The sequence below is a fragment of the Dermacentor variabilis genome, chromosome 3 (genome assembly GCF_050947875.1).
Source record: "Dermacentor variabilis isolate Ectoservices chromosome 3, ASM5094787v1, whole genome shotgun sequence".
NCBI classification, from domain to species: Eukaryota; Metazoa; Arthropoda; class Arachnida; order Ixodida; family Ixodidae; genus Dermacentor; species Dermacentor variabilis.
Window position 1 is genome coordinate 175,776,772 of NC_134570.1, and position 22,146 is coordinate 175,798,917.

Genomic DNA, 22,146 nt, shown 5'->3' on the forward strand with positions numbered 1-22,146 from the left:
AAATTTGTTGCTGGGCTAGTTGATGCATGCGTAACAAATGAAAACCGGTAAGGGCAGTTCTAATGCGCTTCCTAGTATTTAGTTGTTCAGTGTATGATGACAATGCCGTGACGCCGATGGTATGAGGACAACAGGATGACGAAGCTAGAATGACGACGATGGTACGAACAAGATGGCATGACGACGACGATGTGAGAACGGACGCATGGTAGCGACTAAGGACGACGAAAGGACGACGACGGCTTGACAACGGCGCATACTCACTACTCAATGACGACATCATGATTATGATAAACTGACAAAGAAGAAATGACGTTGATTTATCGAGGTAGACGGTATGATGAAGGCGTGACCACAACGGCATGACATTATTGAAGTCATAACGATGGCAAAATTATAGTTCGACGACGACGACATGAGGCGAATTATGTGACAACGACTGTATGATGACGGTGACGTGTCCACGGCGACAAGACGAGAGTAGGCGGAGGTAGTTAGAATGACAACGGTGGAAGGACCGCGGTGCCATCAGGACGACGTTAAAACAAAAAATGCGTGACGACAATAGCATGACTACGGTATGAGGATAATAGAATGAAAGCGAGTGTATCACACCGTAGGTATGACGAATGCTTTATCATGAAAGCTTTAAGAAGACGAGAGGTGGACGAGAGGAGGACGACGAGGCTGGAGTGACTAAGATGGCATGAAAACTACGGTTTGACAAATGTTGCGTAATAGCAATTGTCTGACAATGATGCAATGACAACGATGGCATGACAACGGCGGCCTAATAACGAAAGAAGGACAACAGCACGATTATGATATAAGGAAGAAGGGCAACTGACATCGATGGAATGACGAAACTGGTAAGACGACTGCAGCAAGACGACAATGGGAGTGCGTTACTACAGTGATGACCATAATAAGAAGAGAGCGTGATGACTACAGCATCACGGCAATGGTATGACGACGACTGCGTGACGACGATGGCGTGATGACAACGGCATGACGAGTCGAATGAAGAATTTAGCATGATGACACTGACAGAGTTCATCAACACGACGGAGTTGATCAGATGCCGGACAATGACTGTAAAACGGTGAAGCGATGACGTTACAATGGCTGACGACGAGTATATGACGTAAATGGTGTGACGGCGATGGCGGGACGATTGCGGCATGACGGCAGCCGGATGAAGAGGCTACATTGGCGACATTACAACGATCTTGAAGGCGTCACGACGGCGGTGTGCCCAATATGGTGTGACAATGAGTACGTTCCAACTGTGTGAGGAGGATAGCGTGACGCCTTGAAAAGAGTCGGATGACATAGCTGGAATGACAACGATGCAACGTCCACGACGGCATTGCGACCACGACCACGTAACTAGTCACCTTAAGCTTTTGAACAACTTATGTCACTGGGTCGATGTAGAAAGCGTTCGACGATGGCATGGCGAGCCCAATCAAGAAGGTCGAATGACGACGATGGCATGACCAGGAAGGCATAACAATCAAGAGCACACACCTACTGGTCCAAACAAGTGAGTTGGTCGGTGCAGGCGGATAGATAGATAAATAAGCTCAGTATGACTGAAGTAGGCAATGAACGGCATATAGGGCACGTATCCTAATTTGCACCTGTATATCGTATGCAACAAGCAACAGATATAGCAAGAGGTTATATGAAAAGGACCTGTAATAATTAAATCAAAATACTATCGATGTACGGGAATAAATCATTCCGAGAAATAGTGGAAGTTTACTTCATTGATCAGGCAGGAGACACATGTGTTGCGCGTCCGTCTGTTTCGCTCCATGAGTCAGAAATTGATTACATTGATAACTTTCTTTGGGGATTTCTCGATATTGTCATTTCATGTCAACTGCGCCTTTAGTGAGTCATTTTCGGATGTCGTCACGTGCATCATCGCCTATTTGTTTGCCTGATTTGAACAAAGTTTTCTGTTGATAGTCAGCGCTTGTCCGTGTATTTGTCATGTGTAGTTCGTGTCGTTTCGCGCTGTCAATAGCTCCAGAAGGTTATATTCCATTGCCTATTTCACTACAGCACCGCGACACACTAGGAGAAATCTCATCATCATCATCAACAGCAGTAGTTTATTTTATGTCCACTGCAGGATGAAGGTCTCTCACTGCGTCCTGCAATTACCCCTGTCCGGCGACAAGCGATTCGAACTTGCGCCTGCGGATTTGCTGATTTCATCACCCCACCCAGATTTCTTCCGTCCTCGACTGCACTACCCTTCACTTGGCACCCATTCTGTAACTCTAATGGCCCACCAGTTATCCATCCTACACATTACATGTCCTGCCCAGCTCCATTTTTTTCTTGGTGTCCATAAAAATATCGGCTATCCCCATTTGCTCTCTGATCCATATCACTCGCTTCCCGTCTCTAAGCGTTACGCCTAGCATATTTCGTTCCATCCCGCTATGCGCAGTCCTCAACTTGTTACAGCAATGGGGGTCATAGCGCTCGAAGACACGGACCAGAACGAGAGAACAGGACGAGCGCTAAGTTGCAAGTCAATGTTTAGTTCTATAAAAGCACCGTATTTGTAGGCCTTGACATTCAAAAAGAGCGTCTTCAGACGCAGGTTACGCCGGCCACGTACCTGTTTCAGTAGAAAAAAGGGCGATAAAGAAAATAAAGAAACAGAATGGCACGCACATGAGCAATTGTTCCAAAATGAAAAACGTGGCTGGGCCGTGTTTGCATAACGTATCACACGCACGAAAGCAACTTAAAAAAATTAAATTGGGTTTTACGTGCCAAAACCACTTTCTGATTATGAGCCACGCCGTAGTGGGGGACTCCTGAAATTTCGACTACCTGGGGTTCTCTATTGTGCACCTAAATCTATGCACACGGGTGTTTTCGCACTTCGCCCCCGCATTGCGCCCCGCATTTCGACCGCATTTCGAAATACGACCGCCGTGGCCGGGATTCGATCCCACCGACCTCGTGCTCAGCAGCCCAGCACCATAGGCACTGAGCAACCACGGCGGGTCTGAAGAAACTTCTACGAAAGGTTAAAGCCGATGGATTATTTTACACTTCGGAAAAATTGCTGAGGTAATGCAGTGCTACAGATTTGTTTGCCAAAAACGTGCAGGCCGTATGAAGAATCGTCGGCCTCCTTTTGTGGCATGCGTAAAGAATGTGGTGTATCGCCTTCCGTTATCGTGTGCGAAGGTTTTACATTGGGCAGTCAGGGATATGCGTGAATGATAGGTTAAGAGAACATAACCAAAAAATTCAACAGATACCGAGATGGTCATGTGTCTGTGCATTGCGGCGAATGTGGTTGTAAGCTCTTGTTTTAGACTCGTGCTCTGTTTTCTATATAAATCAAGATAAAGTTACGCGAGAAATTGCTGAATCTGCTTTGATGGCGACGGCAGCTGATAACTGAATTGGTTACCCTTCAGTTGTTCTGACTATAAGTGAATTCGTGTTCTGCGAACCCGCTGGTTTTCATGTGCGGTGATTCAGCCTTTTAGGTGTGCGGGCCTACAACTACGATGTTTTTCTGGAAATAAAGACTCAGTTGAAAGTTAGCGCTCGTACTGCTGTCTCGCTCTTGTCCGTGTCTTCCAGCACTATGACCGCCACTGCTGTATTTAACCAACTAGCCCAAAAAACCATACTTCTCAATGTCTTCTCGGGCCCCTTCTCTAGCCTCTTGAGTCAGCACCGGTAGGATGCATTGATTGTACACCTTCCTTTTCAATGATAGTGGTAAGCTCCCAGTCAGGATCTGGCAGCGCCTGCGGTATGCACTGCAACTCATTTATATTCTTCTCTAAATTTCCTTCTCATGATCAGGGTCTTCTGCGAGTAATTGACCTCGATAAGCGTACTCCTCCGCGAAACTCTAGAGGCTGACTGGCGAACTGTCCTTCCCTAGCCAAGATATTGGACATCATCATTGTATTCTCAATATTATTGTTTAACACCACTGTGTCTGTTCAGGTTCCTAGTCATTTGTGCTGATTCGTCCCCAGCGTTGCTGAGGTATTCGCTGTGGATGCTCACTCCTAAGCCTTCCCAGTTAAATAGCTTGAATACGTCTTCTAAGCATGCAGTCAATAGCATTGGAGACATTGCGTCTCCTTGCGTGACTTCCTTCTTTAAAGGTATCTTTCTACTTTTCTTGTGGAGAACCAGGGTAGCTGAAGTGTCTTTGCAGATATTTCCCCACATACTCACATAAACCTCCTTTACTCTTTCCTCCTGCACTCCTTGATTCCACAATGTCTTTATGCTGGTATCTCTACTGAATCAAATGTCTTTTCCTAACCTATAAAAGCCGTATAGACAGGCTGATAGTACTCCGCAGATTTCTCGATTACCTAATTAATGACATGGATGTTATTCATTGTAGAGGATTCCTTTCTAAAGCCAGCCTGTTCTCTTAGGTGAGTGAAGCCAAGTGTATTGGTCTCATTGTATTGGAAATTACCTTAGTGAATATTTTATACAACACTGAAAGTAAGCTAATGGGCGTATTATTTTTCAATTGTTTAACGATTACCTTTTTGTAGATTAGTATAATGATAGCATTCTCCCAGTTTTCTGGAACCATTGAAGTCCTGAGACATTTTGTGTAAAGGGCTGCAAGCTTTTTAAGCATGATATCTCCTCCATCTTTGATTAAGTCGACTGTTATTTCATCTGATCCTGCCGGTTCTCCTCGGGTCATGTCTTGCAAGGTCATTCTATCTGCGTCGCTGGTTATGGAGGGAGCCTCTGTATCCTTTTCGTTGCTACTTCGAATTGCTACTTCGAGTGGCGGTAGCTTGGCTGCTCTTGGTACTGTAAAGGTCAGTATAGAATTCTTCTGTTGTTTTTACTATATCTTAGAAATTGCTGATGATATTACCGTGCTTCTGTTTCAGTGCATACATCTTGCCTTCGCCTATGCCATTTTTTCTCTCACTGATATCATACTGCGTTCAGTTCTTCTGCTTCCTCAGTCTTCCTCGCGTTATAATTTTGCCGTTATAATAATGTGCCGAACTTTCTCCTTGTTGATCAGTTTTTATAGTTCCGCGAATTCTATCTGATTTATTGAGTTGGAGACCTTCATGCTTTCTTGTTTGTCTATTAGGTCCCTTGCTTGGGAGAGCTACCTACTGGTTGCCTTGGCGCCTTACCTCCTACTTCACTTACTGCTTCTGAGGCTAGTCTGGTTACGGATTCATTCATCACCTCTATGTCATCTTCATCTCTCTGTTCTAAAGCTGCATATTTATTTGCAAGTACCAGCGTGGACTGATCCGATTTCACCCTTACTGCGCCTAAGTTTGCCTGTTTATTCTTAAGTAATTTCACGCATTCTCGCTCTATATTCAGCAATATCCAAGACCCCACTATGCTATTATCACTGAACTTTATCCTACCTAACATTTCTGTATCCTCCACTACGCTGGGATCGACCGACAGTGTGAAATCTATTTCATTCCTTGTTTCTTCATTAGAGATTTTTCCTCACCTCTATGTCATCTTCATCTCTCTGTTCTAAAGCTGCATATTTATTTGCAAGTGACAGCGTGGACTGATCCGATTTCACCCTTACTGCGCCTAAGTTTGCCTGTTTCTTCTTAAGTAATTTCACGCATTCTCTCTCTATATTCAGAAACATCGAAGACCCCGCTATGCTATTATCACTGAACTTTACCCTACCTAGCACTTCTGCATCCTTCACTATGCTGGGATCGACCGACAGTATGAAATCTATTTCATTCCTTGTTTCTTCATTAGAGATTCTTCAGTTCCACTTCCTGTTGGTACGTTTCTTGAAGAAAGTATTCATTATTCGGAGCTTATTTCTTTCCGCAAATTCTACAAACATCTCTCCTCTAGTGCTCCTAGAACCTACGCCGTAGTTGCCAAATGCTTGTTCACCAGCCTGCTTTTCACAACTTGTGCATTGAAGCCTAAAGAATACTGTGTTTTCACTTGTTTCATCGCTAGTTGAATGTCCTCATACAGCTGTCCTATCTCTTCATCATCATGAATAGAGTTTGGAGCGTAGGTTTACACTACCTTGATTATGTGCATCTTATTTAGCTTTCTTACGACAAATGCTATCCTCTCATTAATGCTGTGGAATTACTCAATGTTGCCCACAATGTCCTTATGGATTAGAAGTCCTGCCCCGTACAGTTTCTTATTTGGAAATCCTCTCTCGCGGAGGACGTGGCCGTTTGTCAGCACTGTATAAGCCTCACCAGTTCTGACCTCCCTAAGGCCAGTGATATAACAAACAAGGCCTGATAGTACCTTCAGCATCCCTGTTAAGCTTGCTTCCCTCCAGAGGGTTCGTCTGTTGAACGTTGCCAGGTTAGGTTTCCAGTGGCGGCCTGTCCTGGTCTCCAGATTCTAAGCACCCGCTGCCGCATCGCACGTCTGGTCGCCGCCTTGGTTAGGTGCTCCGCAGCTGCTTGGAACTGAGGGCCATGGGTTAATTACCATTAGTAGTGGCCGAATACTGCTCCAAGGAGGCCAATTCCTCTTTTGGTGAGGAAGTGACTTGTTGAAGCTTAGTGGGTCTTCCTAATTTAATTGCATCTGGTCTAGTATAGCTTCACTGGGTCTCAGCATTCTTTTTAATTTTTTTGCCGATGTCAGGCGCCACTCCAAGCCCGGAGATGTAGTGTACTGGAGGAGGATTTGAGCTTACGACTTTGAGATTGAAACACTGATGTTCTACCTCTGCTCCATGCTACCGTTTCAGTTCGTACATTTAAAAAAAGAAGGGGGATTTGAACTCCAGACCATAGCAAGCGAGACAGTTCAGTTAGATAAACATAGGAAAAAGAAATCCGAAAATTGAATGCCTCGAGCCATGGCGCTCCTGTCAACTGGAATCTCTGAGACTGCAGAACTCAATAACTATCTTCCGGTGCAGTTCACAGAGAAGCGAGCAGGACAACCGGGACCCCACTGGCCAGAAAACATCTGTACTGGGGTTCGCACGTGCTGACAGTGACGGCGCCAACAAGTGCTTCACACGTGCCAGGTCGCACAGCTGCCGTTGTCGTAGCCACAACACAGACGGGTGCAGCACCGCACTACGAGCAATGTGTACAACCTCAGCCATAGGAGAATATTGCAATCATTCTCTTTCGAACGCTGCGGTAGTGTGGTACCACTTGCCATCCAGGCCGACCCACGAGCTCACCCAGGAAGACGCTCGAGCTGCTACTTACACTGTTTACTGTCACTCTATGTTACGTCAGCTTTCGTCCGACAATGATCCGGAGAGCTTAACGTGTTTGAGGTGAAAGTGTGCTGGCTCTCAATTTAATGGATTTCGATACAGCGTTTCTGGTACGGTTCCAAGGCCTGTAGCGAAGTGAGAATAAGGCGATATAATTCTGTAACGCGAACGAAGGAATAAGAACTGGAGTCTATTTACAAAGTGTATTTACAAAATGTCCGTTAGAAAATGTCCGATCACGGTCAGTGAGCAATTGGTGTGGAACGCCACGCTCCAGAATCCCGTCGCGTCAAGTAAACTCGGCGACATCTGTGGCGCAGCTTGTTGGAAGTGCTCTGGTAATGGCGTAGCGCGTGGCGTAATCTGTTGCCACAGCGACCCACGTGTTGCCAGATGTGGGTAGAGGGAGAGGGCCAAGTAGGTCCAAGACAACGCGAAAGAACGGCTCCGAAGGAATGTCGAACGGTTGAAGGCACCCGGTATGGAGCGCCGATGGTGTTTTTCGGCGCTGGCATTTCTCACACGCCGCAACGTATTTCCGGACGGAGCGGGCAAGATCTGGCCGAAAAAAACGTCAACGATTCCGGTCGGAGGTGCGGGAGCCGCCAAGGTGACCTGCCGTTGGTAAATCATGAAGTTCTTGGAGAACAGCTGACTGGAGGTGCATAGGAATGACGAGCAGTAAGGCAGGACCGTCTAGGTTTACATTGTGGCAATATAATACGCCATCGCCTAGAACAAACAGGTGAAGGGACGAATCACAAGACGAACATTCCATGCCATCAATGATGGCGCGCAAGGTGGCACCTCGGCGTTGCTCGTTGGCAACATGTAGCAGCTGAGAAACGGAGAAAACACAAGCGTCGGCATCGGCGTCAGGGTTGGCCGGTGGTTCCTCCACTGGATAGCGTGATAAACAGTCTGCGTCTTGATGTAATCGGCCCGACTTGTACATTACTGCATAGGAATATTGTTGCAGCCGTAGTGCCCAGCAACCAAGCCGGCCGGTAGGATCCTTGAGCGAGGAAAGCCAGCAGAGCGCGTGGTGGTCCGCGATTACAGAAAGGGAGTGCCATACAAGTACGGGCGGAATTTGGAAACCGCCCAGACGAGAGCCAGGCATTCATGATCTGTAATCGAATAGTTGCGCTCCGCTGCTGTGAGGAGGCGGCTACCGTAGGCGATAACACGACCTTGACCCTGTTGCGCTGGGCTAAGACGGCTCTGATACTGTGACGACTGGCATCGGTACATAACTCTGTAGGAGAGGACGGGTCAAAGTGGACCAGTATAGGTGGCGTGGTCAGAATGTTGGTGAGCTGGGCACAGGTGGCAGCTTGCGCGGGGCCCCACGTAAACGGCACGTCCTTCTTCAGAAGATCAGCAAGCGGTCGGGTAATTGCTGCAAAGTTTTAACGAAGCGTCGGAAGTAGCAGCAGCGTCCCACAAAACTTCGTACGTCTTTGACAGACTGAGGTACAGGAAAAGACCTGACAGCCCGAATTTTCTCCGCATCTGGTTGAATACCGGAAGCGTCGACGATGTGGCCCAGCACTGTAATCTGCCGACGACCGAAGTGACACTTCGATGAATTTATTTGCAGCCCAGCCTCGCAGAAAACTTGAAAAACAGCTGATAAGCGCTCAAGGCGTGTCTCAAATGTAGGTGAAAATACGAGAACGTCGTCTAGGTAGCAGAGGTATGTTGACCATTTGAACCCTTGAAGTAAAGAGTCCACCATACGTTCGAACGTTGCTGGGGCATTGCATAGACCGAATGGCATAACTTTGAATTGATATAGGCCATCAGAGGTGCCCAACGCGGTCTTCTCTTGGTCCTTTTCATCCACAGAAATTTGCCAATAACCATACCGAAGGTCTACTGATGAACAGTATTTGGCACCGTGGAGGCAATCGAGCGCATCGTCAATGCGAGGCAAGAGGTAGACGTCTTTCTTGGTAATGTAGTTTAGATTACGGTAATCTACGCAGAAATGCCATGTGCCATCTTTCTTTTAACAAGTACCACGGGCGACGCCCAAGAGCCCGACGAAGGTTCCAACAACAGCGAGCACCTTGTTCACTTCATCGTGAATAACCTTACGCTCTGAAGCAGAAACTCGATATGTCCGGCGGTGCATGGCGCTGGCATCCCGAGTATTAATGTGATGCTAATCAATTGAAGTCTGGCCCAATCGGCGATTGTTGAGGTCGAAGATGTCGTGGTAGGAACGCAAAAGGCGGCACAGAGCTGCTGCCTGTTCAGGCAATATGTCCACAGCAATCACGGGCGACATGTTCGGTCAGGGCAAATAGCATACTGTGGACATGTTGAAGAACCTGAGGAGACGTCAGCTAAAAACGTCTTGACGTGGTCATCTCCTATAGCACGCAGCGTTGCAACCGATATGCCTTGGGGTAGTACTTCCTTTGTCAGGGCGAAAGTGACGTCGGGGAGGCATATCCGGTTATCGGTGACGGTGACAACGGAGTGGGGCACAGTGATATTGCGCATCAAAAGGACATCAGGAACAGGTGTGGCGACGTAATCACCATCGGACACAGCAAAAGATTACAGCAAATCGACAAAAGTCAAGGCTTTAGGCAGCAGGCGGACGAAGACGGTCGTACTGAAGTTGCTCGGCACGAATATGAACGAGTAGAGGAAGTTCGAGGCAAAGGGTAACTGCAGAGCAGTCGATCAAAGCTGAATGCGCCGTAAGAAAGTCGAGTCCAAGGATTAGGCCATCGGGGCAATTGGCCAGCACTATAAAAAGAACAGGAACGTGGCGGCCTGCGATACTGATACGGGAAGTACACATTCCAGTGCTACAATCGGCCACACGTACGGCTCGAGTAGTAGGAGGCGTGAGAACCTTCCTCAGGCGACGACGGAGGTTACAACTGATTAGGCACGCCTGGGCTCCAGTATCTATTAACGCCGTCAAAGAGACACCGTCTACGCGAACATCAAGTAAGTTCTGGTTCGTTGGGAGAGTAAATGGAGGATTTCTACACGACGAAGATAATGCAGCACCACTTCCAGGAGCTGCATGGTCTAGTTTTCCGTCCGGGAGGGCCCACAATTGGCCGGCAATGAATAGCGGCGTGGCTGGGGCGACGGGGACCGACGGCGCTGAGGTAACGGCGAGCCAGCACGACGACTGTCATCGACCGATACGCCTGAGGCAGGAGGCATACGGCGAGGCGCTGGCCAGTCCAGCCGACAACTCGAGAGCCAGAGAGCGTTTGTCGTGTTTATTGGGGCGCCCGCGTGAATCGGCCACAAGAAACACGCACTATGCATGTACCAATATAATAATAGTGAGCAATTGCTACGCACTCATCGCTCGGATTAAGTCACAGCTACCACGCATACGGAATTTCCTTAACGTGTATCTAATTCTATAGTGAAAGACGTTGGGCCAATAAGTATGCGCATTGAGCACGAGTAGTCGAGTATCTATTAGGATGCACGCGATCATCAGCGATTACACTGAAATGTACAATTAGTCAGGTATAAATTGCCGACGCAATTGCTCCGAAGATTAAATTTTGAATTACGACGACTGTGCTTACCGATTTCGTCCTACTTTGAATGGAGCTTGTTTTTCTCGGCACATGACGCCAAGCAGAGAGTTAGGTTTGCGAGTCACAGCTTTGTAACTGCTTGGTTCTTCACTGTCGCTACATCGTCCCAATGTGCCTCACTACACAGAAAGCCTAAAAATTAAAGAAATTTCAGGACTTCTGGCTCTGCACTTTTTACCATACATTCAAGACATTAATAATGGGCTACGTGGAAAATGAACTTGAAGCGTTCTTGAATAAACATCAAACTGTATCCCGCCTCAACCCCTCACTGAGACTGGAGATACAGATCTGTATTTTCAATGAATCTTTACGGGGAGGAAAGGTTCGCAACTTAAGTAGTAGTAAAACCTGGGATAAGGTATGAGCGCCGCATTTTCGGCTCTTGTTCCTGTGTTTCACATGCGGATGTACTAGAGTAGGATTTTGTTTATCGAAAGGCTATCATTCAGCTGCTTAGCAAAGCCAAGCGGCGAGACTGCGTCTGAAAACAAGTGCAACACAGCGCAGTATGTGAAGATCCCTCGCTAAAAATTTAATAATGTGAAAACCTTGCTCGCCTACTTCTCCCACTGTGCTGTTTGTATTTTCCAGTCTCTTTACTCCGGCGGTCATTCTCATAAATAAAAGGTCCCAGTTTCGCCAGAAAGGCGAAACATCGATTGCGATAGGAAATTAGTGGACAGCAATACGAAGTAAGCATAGCAGGTTTATCGTCCGTATAACTTCTGGACGTTGCCTTAATAAGTAAATTAACGTACATGGTCTCACGCGCGCACAAGCAAACGACCACATCTGGCTCGATGACCACGAAAACTCGCTGTCAAAACGCTGCAGTGAGGAAGCACGCCAGCAGCAGCGAGCGAATTGACTTTCCTGCAGCCGCTCGCATCAACGCGAACTAAGTCGCGAAAACGGTGCAGCGCGGACTCTCCACCCGTCACAGATGGCTTTCAAGATGCAGCGATCCGGCCGGGCGCGCGTCGATGGCGGGGCCTAAAGCCCGGGCCGCCTGATTAAAACGCTACCTCCTTCACTACTCTCTCCCCAAAGCCTTGCGCGCGTCGGAAGGATGCGTACTTGATCCCCGCTTTCGTCGGTTGAGTGCGCGACATTCAGCGGCGATCGCCAGAGCACCTCGCACGCTCTCACTCTGTCATACAGCGTGCAGCGCGCGGCGACTATATTATTGCCCTTGGACTTTATTAGGAACTTCACGGCTACGCCGACGCCTACGGCAGAAATGCACCTCGAGTGTCCCATATAATAGTTATCGCAATTAAAAAAGGTTTCAGTGACGACAGGCGATTTATATATGCTTGGCGCCTTATAGATCCTGGTAAAGATTTATAGTAGCTTTTCATAATCATCTTATAGATCCTGGAAAAGATTTATAGTAGCTTTTTTATGATTATTGCAGTTGTGTAGTAAACAAGCACACGTCATGGCAACTTGTTAAATGCTCACTGAGCCTGATTCAATGCCAGATTTTGCACGTTTGTTGCTAAAATTGCACCGTATTCCCTAAATTCAAACATAAATGTGCAGCACAGATAAGACACTCATATGTTACCCTTAATTGCCTGTAGAATATCTTCCAGTTCGCCTGCAAATAGATGTTGCTGAGTTACTCTGTTGTAACATTACGCAATCTATATGTATCTACACAGTTCACTTGGCTGTCTTTAGCTCTTTTTGTTAGATTCACAAATCCCAAACTAGAAAATAGTAGCGTGCGTCCACGCTCCATTTACCGAGCTTAGCTCCGTAAAGGAACTCGGTCACTCTGCCAAGGCGGTGATAGTCCCAACGGGTGACCGGCTCGCCGTGACCCAAGTCAATCACCTCCTGGTAGATGAAGGGCTTGGTTCCCGGGGCAAAGAACTGTGTATTGAGGTCATCAAGCGTAGCGTAGATGGCTTGGAGGTCAGCAGGCCACATGTGTTTGGCGGCGTCGACGCGGAATCCAGCCACGCCAAACTCGATGAGTTGATTCAAGAACTCAGCAACCTTGGCTCGAACGTGCTCTCTACCATGGTTCAAGTCGCGGAGCCCGACCAGTTGGCAGTTGCGCACCTGCGCGAACATTTATAGGCAAATACAAACACTGGAAAGGCCCTGCGACTTCCTAGGATAAGTTCAAAAAATCACTGCATTTAATGGTATGTGAAGGAACACTCTCTGAGCGCACTCGAAATTCGATATCCTGACGTCTTGAAAACACCGGCAGAGGGAGAAAGCCGTCGTATTAACATTTATTTTACTAAAGCATTTGATTGCATCCTTCACTCGGTTCTACTTGATAAGCTTGAAACCTACGGTATTCCAGGGCACTGTGCAATCCTTATAAAATCTTATCGTCATAATCGCTAGCAATGTGTTGAAATAAACAGCAACCGCCCAAATTTGAAACATATCACCAGAGGCGTTCCTCAGTGTAGTATTCTTGGTCCGTTCTTGTTTATCGTATATATATATATATATATATATATATATATATATATATATATATATATATATATATATATATATATATATATATATATATATATATATATATATATATATATATATATATGAATTGGTGAATATCTATAAAGATGCGAAATACGTAATGTACGCAGACGATGCGAGTACATTTTTTTCATCACCTGTCTCTAGTAACCTTGAGAATAAAGCTAACACTGCTCTGAAAATTCTTCATGTATGGTCAAAACAAAACTGTCTACAAATCAATATAAACAAAACAAAAGCAATAATCTTTAGACCCAAATCTGAGCAAATAATCAGTTCCATCAACCTTGTTCATGACTGTGTAAACATAGAAATTGTAGATAGTTTTAAAATACTTCGAGTTATTTTCACACAAAATATGCTTTGGGGCATGCACATAGAGTCGATATTGGGCAAATTATCTCGTGTAGTTGGCATGATGGTGCGGCTAAGACTTTATTTACCTTACAGAATCAAGGTTCTTGTTTATAACACCCTATTTTTTCTACACTTTATTACTGTCTGCTCGTGTGGGGTACCACATCACGTACGAATCTCGAAACGATACATATAATTCAGAAAAAATTTTTGCGAGTACTATTTAACCTGCCTTACAATGCACACACATCAGACTTATTTCCGAAAGCAAATATAATACCCGTGTTTAACCTTTATAATTACAAGTTAAGTCAAGCTTTCAAACGGGAGGTAAAAGAGAACTTAAATTTTCTTCATGAGTTATCTAATCTCACCAGGAACGCACATTCTTACATCACAAGGGTACGGAACAGTGAAACGTAGTTATTCCGCGTGCCAATTATTCTACACAAAAGATATCATACACACTACCAACACTTTAAATTTGTTTCTGAAATCAAGTCTTGATAATTATATAACTGATGTTCGAGCTTTACGGGAACATTTTGTCACTCAAGCTTTCTTAAATAATTGAAGAGGGTTTTTCAGGTTATTTGTGTTCTTGTGTTTATTTTTGTGCATATTTCACAAGTAGTCAATTGCTACGTATATATATCTCTCCTGTTCAATCGCCGTTAGCCTTGTAAAGGAGGCTGCGGGTTCTAGTCAAGTCGCTTGCCTCTAAAGAGACTTTTACCCGCAGTCTCCTCCTTCACTGATGGAAATAAAGAAGTGATTATTATTTTTATAAGAAGGACGTAACAGGCAGTTGTGGTTGGAAACAATCATAAAGCATTGTCAAGAACTGGCAACTGTAACAGAAGCGTTCCTGTACTGATTCCTCTGCTGTCGCTACACTACCATTTCAGCCAAGTGCAAAAGTAAACGGGAGATGGTAATAAATGGCACGAAAATCCCATTGCATCTACTTATTGTTAGGTTTACCGAATAACAACACATCAACCCACAAAGAAAGGCCATGGAGAAAACAAAACTATTTTCTTGTTGTAGTGAACAATTCTTTCTTCTAATCGGTAAACTACTTGAAAAATTATTACTTAACTCATAGCGAGGTGAACACAACTAAGAATGCTTTTACACACCACTGCCACTTTCGTAACTGTCGTTCGTACTGCGAAGCATGAATTCTACTAACTTACCTATTTCTCTCCTTTTCGCATGTATAAGCAGCTGCATGACATTTCTGATATGTAAGATGATAAGGACACGGCACATCAACTGTGCATTAGAATGCCAAATTGCGTTCATTATCGTGAAAAAGAATTGGAGCGAGCTCCAATTATTGTAGTGATCAACTCGCACGTTTGTTCACATTCCAGATTCTTGCTGACCCTCTGCATAGATAAGCATATCGGAGTGCCTTATGTTGTTCTGTCATATACGCTGCTACAAACACGTGCGCGCACATTTTCGCCTCGCGGACAGGCTCGCATTATCGCAGTAACGACCCTCCCTCCACCTTTCATATATTTGTCCGAAAATCAACCAAATGTAACACAAGTGCTGGATTCTTGAATCAGATACTCTGCAATCCACAAGTGTACGTTGCTGGGCTGGTCGGTTCATACTGCTGAGTAGACCCTAAATATGATTACTTGGCTCAAACAAGGAATGACGGAAGGGAAGGCATTCCCCTTGTTCCCTCCCGTCCTTCCTTGTTTGCGCCAAGCGATCATATTTATGGTATACTCGGAGAAATACTCTTGAATTTCTTATGTACGGATCTGTAGGATATATGAGCTGCAACCGAGAGCTGCCGTTAAACGTCATCGGCGAATTCTGAAAAAAGAAAAAAAACAATGCAGATTCCATAAATTTTTCTCACCTGCTGCGCGTCTCCGTAGCTTTCGATGCTGCCAGACTTGGTCCCACATTGTTCTTTCCTGTGGAAGTCATCTGGACCGTACGGTACGGCGGGGTAGCTGAATTCATGGTAATTGAAGGTGCTCCCTGCGGTGCCCCTATTTATCTCTAGGGCGCCAGTCATGTGGTTGATCACGACGTCCACGTACACTCTGTTGGTACAAAAGCGCACAATTCTGAATATTTCCCCCCCTGAATCGAGCAAACGTGCGCAGAAGGCGCATGCACATTGCGGAACATTTCTGTATGTGCGAGTACGTGCACACGCGTTAGTTCTGCTCAGGCTGCTTCCTAAGGGGCTGCAAAAGATAAATATATTTCTGCTTTGATAATTGTGAATAAAGCTAGAGGGCGGGGAGCGGAAGACCTCGATGCTATTGATATGGACAGGCACTACGAGCTGCGAATGTGGAAAATTCTGGTGTTCAAGTGCACCAGAGACGGGTTCATTTGAAGAGTGTATGCGTAACGGAAATATATCGCTCCGTAGCACACGTAGGCCTACGCAGGCTGCGTTGGTGCTCACACTGCTGGTGCTATGTTTATGCCGTTTTGGTATACCACGCATTGAGATGTTCACTGAACGAAGGGAATGTTCATTTGTGATTGCGTATGTTTGTTAACGCGTACTTAAAGCGGAGGTTGGGCCCAAGAGCGAGTGCTTATGCCGCTAGCATCGTGTGCACGAGAGACCTGAAATCGCCTGTCGAAATAAGTGACTTCACTCTGTTCCATGCGAAGTGCTTTTAGCTTTTTATAGTGCTACGGTGAAACGCGTCTATTTATGGGAGATAGGGAACGATGATCGCAGGATGCTTCGCTTGCTTGCTTGCTTCCTATATCATGGCGCGTAACCACTACGGGGGATTCGCCAAGAACACGGCGGTTAAGCGGATGGGTGGAGATCAAAATTGAGAGAAAAATTATATATCAGTGTGAAGTTAAAATTGTACCGGGAATCAGTCGACAAACTAGCTTTAAAATGATCCCTTTTCCCAAAGACAAGCGTGCGCTTTATGAAAGGATGGCGAATTGGAAGTTAATAAATTTTATTCCATTTCTAATTGCAATTGCTTTTTATTTCTTTTCTGAAACAAAAAAAAAGTGTGAAGTAGGACACAATTTGGCCCAACGCAGGCGGGCTCTTCTATAAACCGTCCACTATTGCCTATCATTTCCCCCGTTGCAGACAATGGCCACCGGGCGAGTCAGTCGTTGTTACGATGGTGAAAACGTTAGAAACGGGTGACATGAACGACGTTAGTTTTAATAGAGTGGCGGCCAGTGTAAGTGAGGTGAGATATCACGGACTGAGACGTGGCAGAGCCACAAAGGGTCCGGTGCAGGGGACCAGCAACTTTTCATACATACTGCGCTTGCGGAGTGACGTCCACAGCTACACTAAAGCCCCGACCAGACGTGCACGCCAGTACGCGGCCGCACGCGCCGCACCGCGTCTGAGCGTGTAAAAGGCGTCAGGACCGGAGGCTGCATCGCATGTCGACGCGCGCCGGCGTGGAGACTTGCACTTCTAGGTTTTCCGCGCCCGCACCGGAGCGGCCGCTCGCGTCACCCGCGCGGCGCGCCTCACGTGACCACGGCGAACTAAGGTGACTTGCGGGACTATTCTTCGCGCTGCGTGCAGGCAAGCTCGGGCAACTGCGTGCGTTGTGATCGGACTTCCGCGAGGGTTTTGGTATTTTATGGTGGCAGCCACTGAAGTCTTCAGCGGCTACACTAACAACGAAATGTTCATCGCCGAAGTTAGGGACCTGACACAGCGTGCAGCACGCGTAAGGCACGAAAGCACAGAGCACGCGGGTGATGCTATGCCGATGCTACTGCAGGTGCAAGAGAATTCACAATTCCCCGTATCAACTCGTAGTTGAGCTGACGGAACCACTAGGACTCCTGCAATATATTTTTTTAAATACAAGAAACTAATTTAAGGCTAGAATTTATTGGGGGTGTTTTGTTGCACTCTTTTGCGCACTGCTTAACGTGACTGTTAACGAAGGCTGGACTGCCTTGAACGCAGTTACCTAGCAACACTGCGCCGCTTCGACAAAACAGGCGGCGACGCGCGGCAACTCGTGCATTGTTTGGGTGCGTGCCCTATTCCGCAGCCGGGCGCGACGCGACGTCGAGTGAGCGTGCCGCTTGAGGACGTGTTCCGACGCTTACGCCGGGTTGGGGATTAAGTCGCCTTTGGTACGCGATATGCGCTGACGACGCTCGTCATAACGAGTTTTGAAGCGAGCGGTCTCGTAAAGGAAAAATACGGAGAAGAGAAATACGCCGGGCCTTTTCGGTGTGGCAGAACGTTTCGGTAAAGGAAGGTTTCGTCCTTTCGGGAAACTGGCAGATTAGAATTAAGTGCGACACGTGTTTGGTGGATGCAGAAAAGATAAAAAACTGCTGTATCCGGTGGACCCAAGCTGTGCAGTATTGTATGCTAAAGTTATGAAAAGCAAAGCAATGTCCCAGTCTTTGTATTTCGAATCGACACACATCGAAACCGTTTTCACGAACGTCCTACCAACCCATTCAATGAGATCGTTAGCCTGCGGATGGTACGAAGTGGCATGACGACAGTGAGACGCACAAAGAGGAAGCAGTTCCTCGACAGCATCGTCAACAAGTTACCGGGCACGATCAGTGAGGGCGACATGAGGGGATCCATTGCGTAAAATTATGAGCGGCAACAAGAAATATGAAAAATCAGCGGTGGTTGCTGCAGGAATTGTCAGGTAGTCAGAGTAGACTATTGTCCATCGGTTGCTATTTGTGAATTGCGTAGTATGGCCGAACAGGGCAACACCAACCATCTAAGCGGCGAAATGGGGGTTGGGCGACGGGATGGAGAAGACCCGGCGAGCCACTAGTGGGACTTTTGTAGCGCGCACATAGTTTGTAGCTAGTAACGTACGTAGTCGTACATTGGCGCATATTGGGAAGTTCGTCTTTTACGAGGAAGCGGGGTTGAAGAAAAAGGAGCCAAGCTGCTATCGATGAGCTGCCCTGCTTGGTAAGTGGCGAGGTCGGGAAACGGAGGGTGAATAGCGATGAGATATTCTAGGAAATTGTCGGTGTCGCACTCCGTTTTAGGAAAGTGACGCTGAGAAAGACACTTAGCGCCAGCGTGACGGCGACAGTTTTGTGGCATACATCAGTCGTACTGTCGAAATCGTCAGCATCAACGAGCAAGACGACCGGACAGGAAGAGCGCGGACAAGTTTTGCGATGACTGTCTGAGACTACTATTACCAACCAATGCGAAGCTAAACGCAATACTACTTAGCCATTAAAGGCCACTACACCTTCGGCGATAATCACTATTACGTGCGATTATTCATTAGCAAGAGTACAACCCAATACCGTCAGTACTCCAAGCACCAACTTTTACTATGAACTTCGGGCCCTGCACCAAATAAAAAAACATAGAATCTTGCGTCAGACGCATTGAAGGACCCCTTACATTAACCACGCGCTGCTATCTTCCATAGTGTTCAAAGATAACCCGAACCACAACGTCCTTCGTTATAATATTGAACATACTTGTTTCGCACAAGTGGTCCACGGTGCAGAGTTTCTAGGAAAATGTAATACTTCAGATGCTGGCTAAGATCACTTCTGCAATATACAACACGCCAATCGTAGTCGTAAGCACAAATGCAATTAGTGAAATTTTGTCAATAACAGTCCTCGCAAACTCTCGTCTGCACTGCGCCAAGTGCAGTAGTGCCACTTTTTAAATCCCGGAACACGCATTCTCCCCTTAATTATCGACCAATTTCTTTAACTAGTATCCCGCGCAAACTTTTAGAACAAGTAATTTACTCTAATTTAGTCTCATATCTTGAATCTAATGACTTTTTTAGCTCCTGCGAACATGGCTTCTGGAAAAACTAATCCTGTGAAACACAGCTTCTGTTCTTTACTAATCACATCGCAGCAGCTCTAGACCGAGGCTCGTTTCTTCATAGTGTTTCTTGACTTTTCTAAGGCTTTCGACAAAGTACCTCATCAACTACTTCTACTAAAAATCAGCACTTTGAAAATTGACCCAAACATCCTCAAATGGATCGAATGCTTTTTATCTAACCGAACCCAATATGTTATCGCTAATAATCACGCTTCCTCTCCTTGTCCTGTTGAATCTGGCGTCCCTCAAGGTTCCGTTTTAGGTCCACTACTATTCCTGATCTACATAAATGATCTTCCAGATAACATTAACTCTAGTATAAGGCTATTTGCTGACGACTGCGTTATCTATCGCGAAATAAATAACCCTAATGATACACTTATCCTTCAATCGGACCTAAATAAAGTATCTGAATGGTGCAATAAATGGTTAATGACCCTTAACATGAGTAAATGCAAGCACATGACATTTTCGCGAAGCACTAATGCCTCAATGTCTTCAGAATACAGAATTAATGACATCGGACTGGAGCGCGTGTCTGCCTACAAGTATCTCGGTGTCTACATATCTGATGACTTGTCATGGCATACTCACATTGACTACATCATAGGCAATGCAAATCGCACTCTCGGTTATTTCCGACGCAATTTTTTCTAAGCTCCACAGCGCCTAAAATTAATGCTTTATCAAACTTTCGTTCGTCCGAAACTCGAATACGCGTGTGCAGTTTGGGATCCGGCACACCGCACTCTCATTCAATCCATAGAATCCCTTCAAAATCGATCGGCTCGTTTTATTATGTCGAACTATTCACGTACCGCTTGTGTCTCGCAGATGAAATCGTCACTTACCCTTCCTGACCTTCAAACTCGGCGCAACATCTCGCGCCTTTGTTTATTCCACAAAGTGTTCCATCACCATTCATTGAATCAGCAACTCATTTCGCAGCCAGTGTACTTATCCTCCCGTATCGATCATAGCAATAAGGTAGCTGTTCCTCTTTGTCGCACTGACATGTTCCTGCATTCTTTTATGCCGAAAACCTGTTCTGAGTGTAACCGCCTTCCCTCTTCTATCGCCACCTTAGCCGATGCGTCATCATTCAAGACCGCTGTGACAGATCATCTTTTAAAATGACTGAAATTTTGCTGTTTTTTTTCTTTCATTTTGCTGCTCTTACTGTCTGTTTATCTTGTCCTTGTGTTATACGCTTGAATGCTTTTTGTTTGTAAACCATGTACCCACCCCCTCTGTAATGCCCATTGGGCCCTGAGGGTATGATAATAAATAAATAAATAAATAAATAAATAAATAAATAAAAGGCTATGGAATAAGGTCCCTACGGTTTGTCGGAAATCTGTCGTATTGTAATTTTATCCGATAGCCGTTCCACAAACGCGCAGTATACTCGTCGTCTCCTGCTGTAACGCCTGGCTCTGGCATTAGCGCATGCTAGACGGAGCTCATCACCTGAACTCGTTTCCTGAAGCAACAGCCTTCCACGCATCAATTTATTGCGTTGCGCTAGTGTTCCGTCTCATTACAGCCCGACTGTTGGGCGCAGATGATAGCGAGCAAAGAAAGGTTCAGGCGAAGACAAGTCGTAAGCACGGTGTGCTTAGCTGTGCACCCACCTGACGCCGGCCCCGTTGCAGCGGCGAACCATGTCACGAAACTGCGTCTCGTTGCCACTCCGGTTGCCAATTTTGTAACTCACCGGCTGGTACCGCTCGTACCATGGCCGTTTCTCCGTCGCTCCGAAGACGATGCCATGTTCATTCACTGGCGATGTCTGCTTCACGGAAACAGATGGAATACGATCGTCGCGAACATTGGCTATAAAACGAACCACAAGAACACTGAATACTGTGACAGGTGAAGTCATCATTATTGCGTTCTGATAACAACTGAAAAGCACAGGATTCCAAAGTCGTGGTCCAATGCGGGCTGCAGCAGAGACCCTATAGCTTAACGGTGGTTTAGTCATTGATTACGTGTAAAATTTTTTTTCTAAACACAGGGACTAGTGCGGGTGCTCTATCGGAGGTCTCGGCATGAGATGTCACCACCTGCGGTTCCTTAGCGGGCATTAAGTGATTGGCAGGCGAGCACTTTCACCTGTCGCTTAGTGGAGCAACAAAACCGCGACCTCCTCCTGAGCAGTGAAAGGCGATTCCCACTGAGATAGCGACATGGCGTATGAAAGATTCTATTATAATCGAGGCCTTCTCCAGTAAATAAAACCAAGGCATTCGAGATCCACTAATACTACTGAACGCCGAACAAATCCACGGCAATGCGCAAGTAAGAAGGTGCCAAATAGTATACCCTAAAGCCTCTCTCAGCTAAGTTCCGCCAAGTGAAACTTTACTTCCGAATTTTCACGCAAACGTCCCAATCACGAGATTCGAGGCGGCCCACGTACGGGCACGCGTATCTAATAGCAGTTGCAAAACTAGGACTGATTCTGAGCTCGTAGTTTTGAAACCCACGAAAAAAAAGAGAACAAATTATTGGCGTCGAATGTATCACTTAAAAAAAACCTTAAGCGCATCAACAAAATTGAGCACAGTACGCATGTG

General features: G+C 46.1%; 1 protein-coding gene across 2 annotated transcripts in view; it reads right to left on the bottom strand.

Annotated features, from left to right (window-relative positions):
- Positions 1-22,146, bottom strand: part of LOC142576534 (pancreatic alpha-amylase-like) — a 42,760-nt gene that overhangs the window by 18,636 nt on the left and 1,978 nt on the right. For both annotated transcript variants that reach the window (XM_075686692.1, XM_075686691.1), the window contains exons 2-4: positions 21,199-21,356; positions 15,602-15,791; positions 12,600-12,921 (exon numbers count right to left, since the gene is read on the bottom strand). In XM_075686692.1, coding sequence (XP_075542807.1) covers positions 12,600-12,921; positions 15,602-15,791; positions 21,199-21,356 — 670 coding nt within the window. The remainder of the gene's footprint in view (positions 1-12,599; positions 12,922-15,601; positions 15,792-21,198; positions 21,357-22,146) is intronic.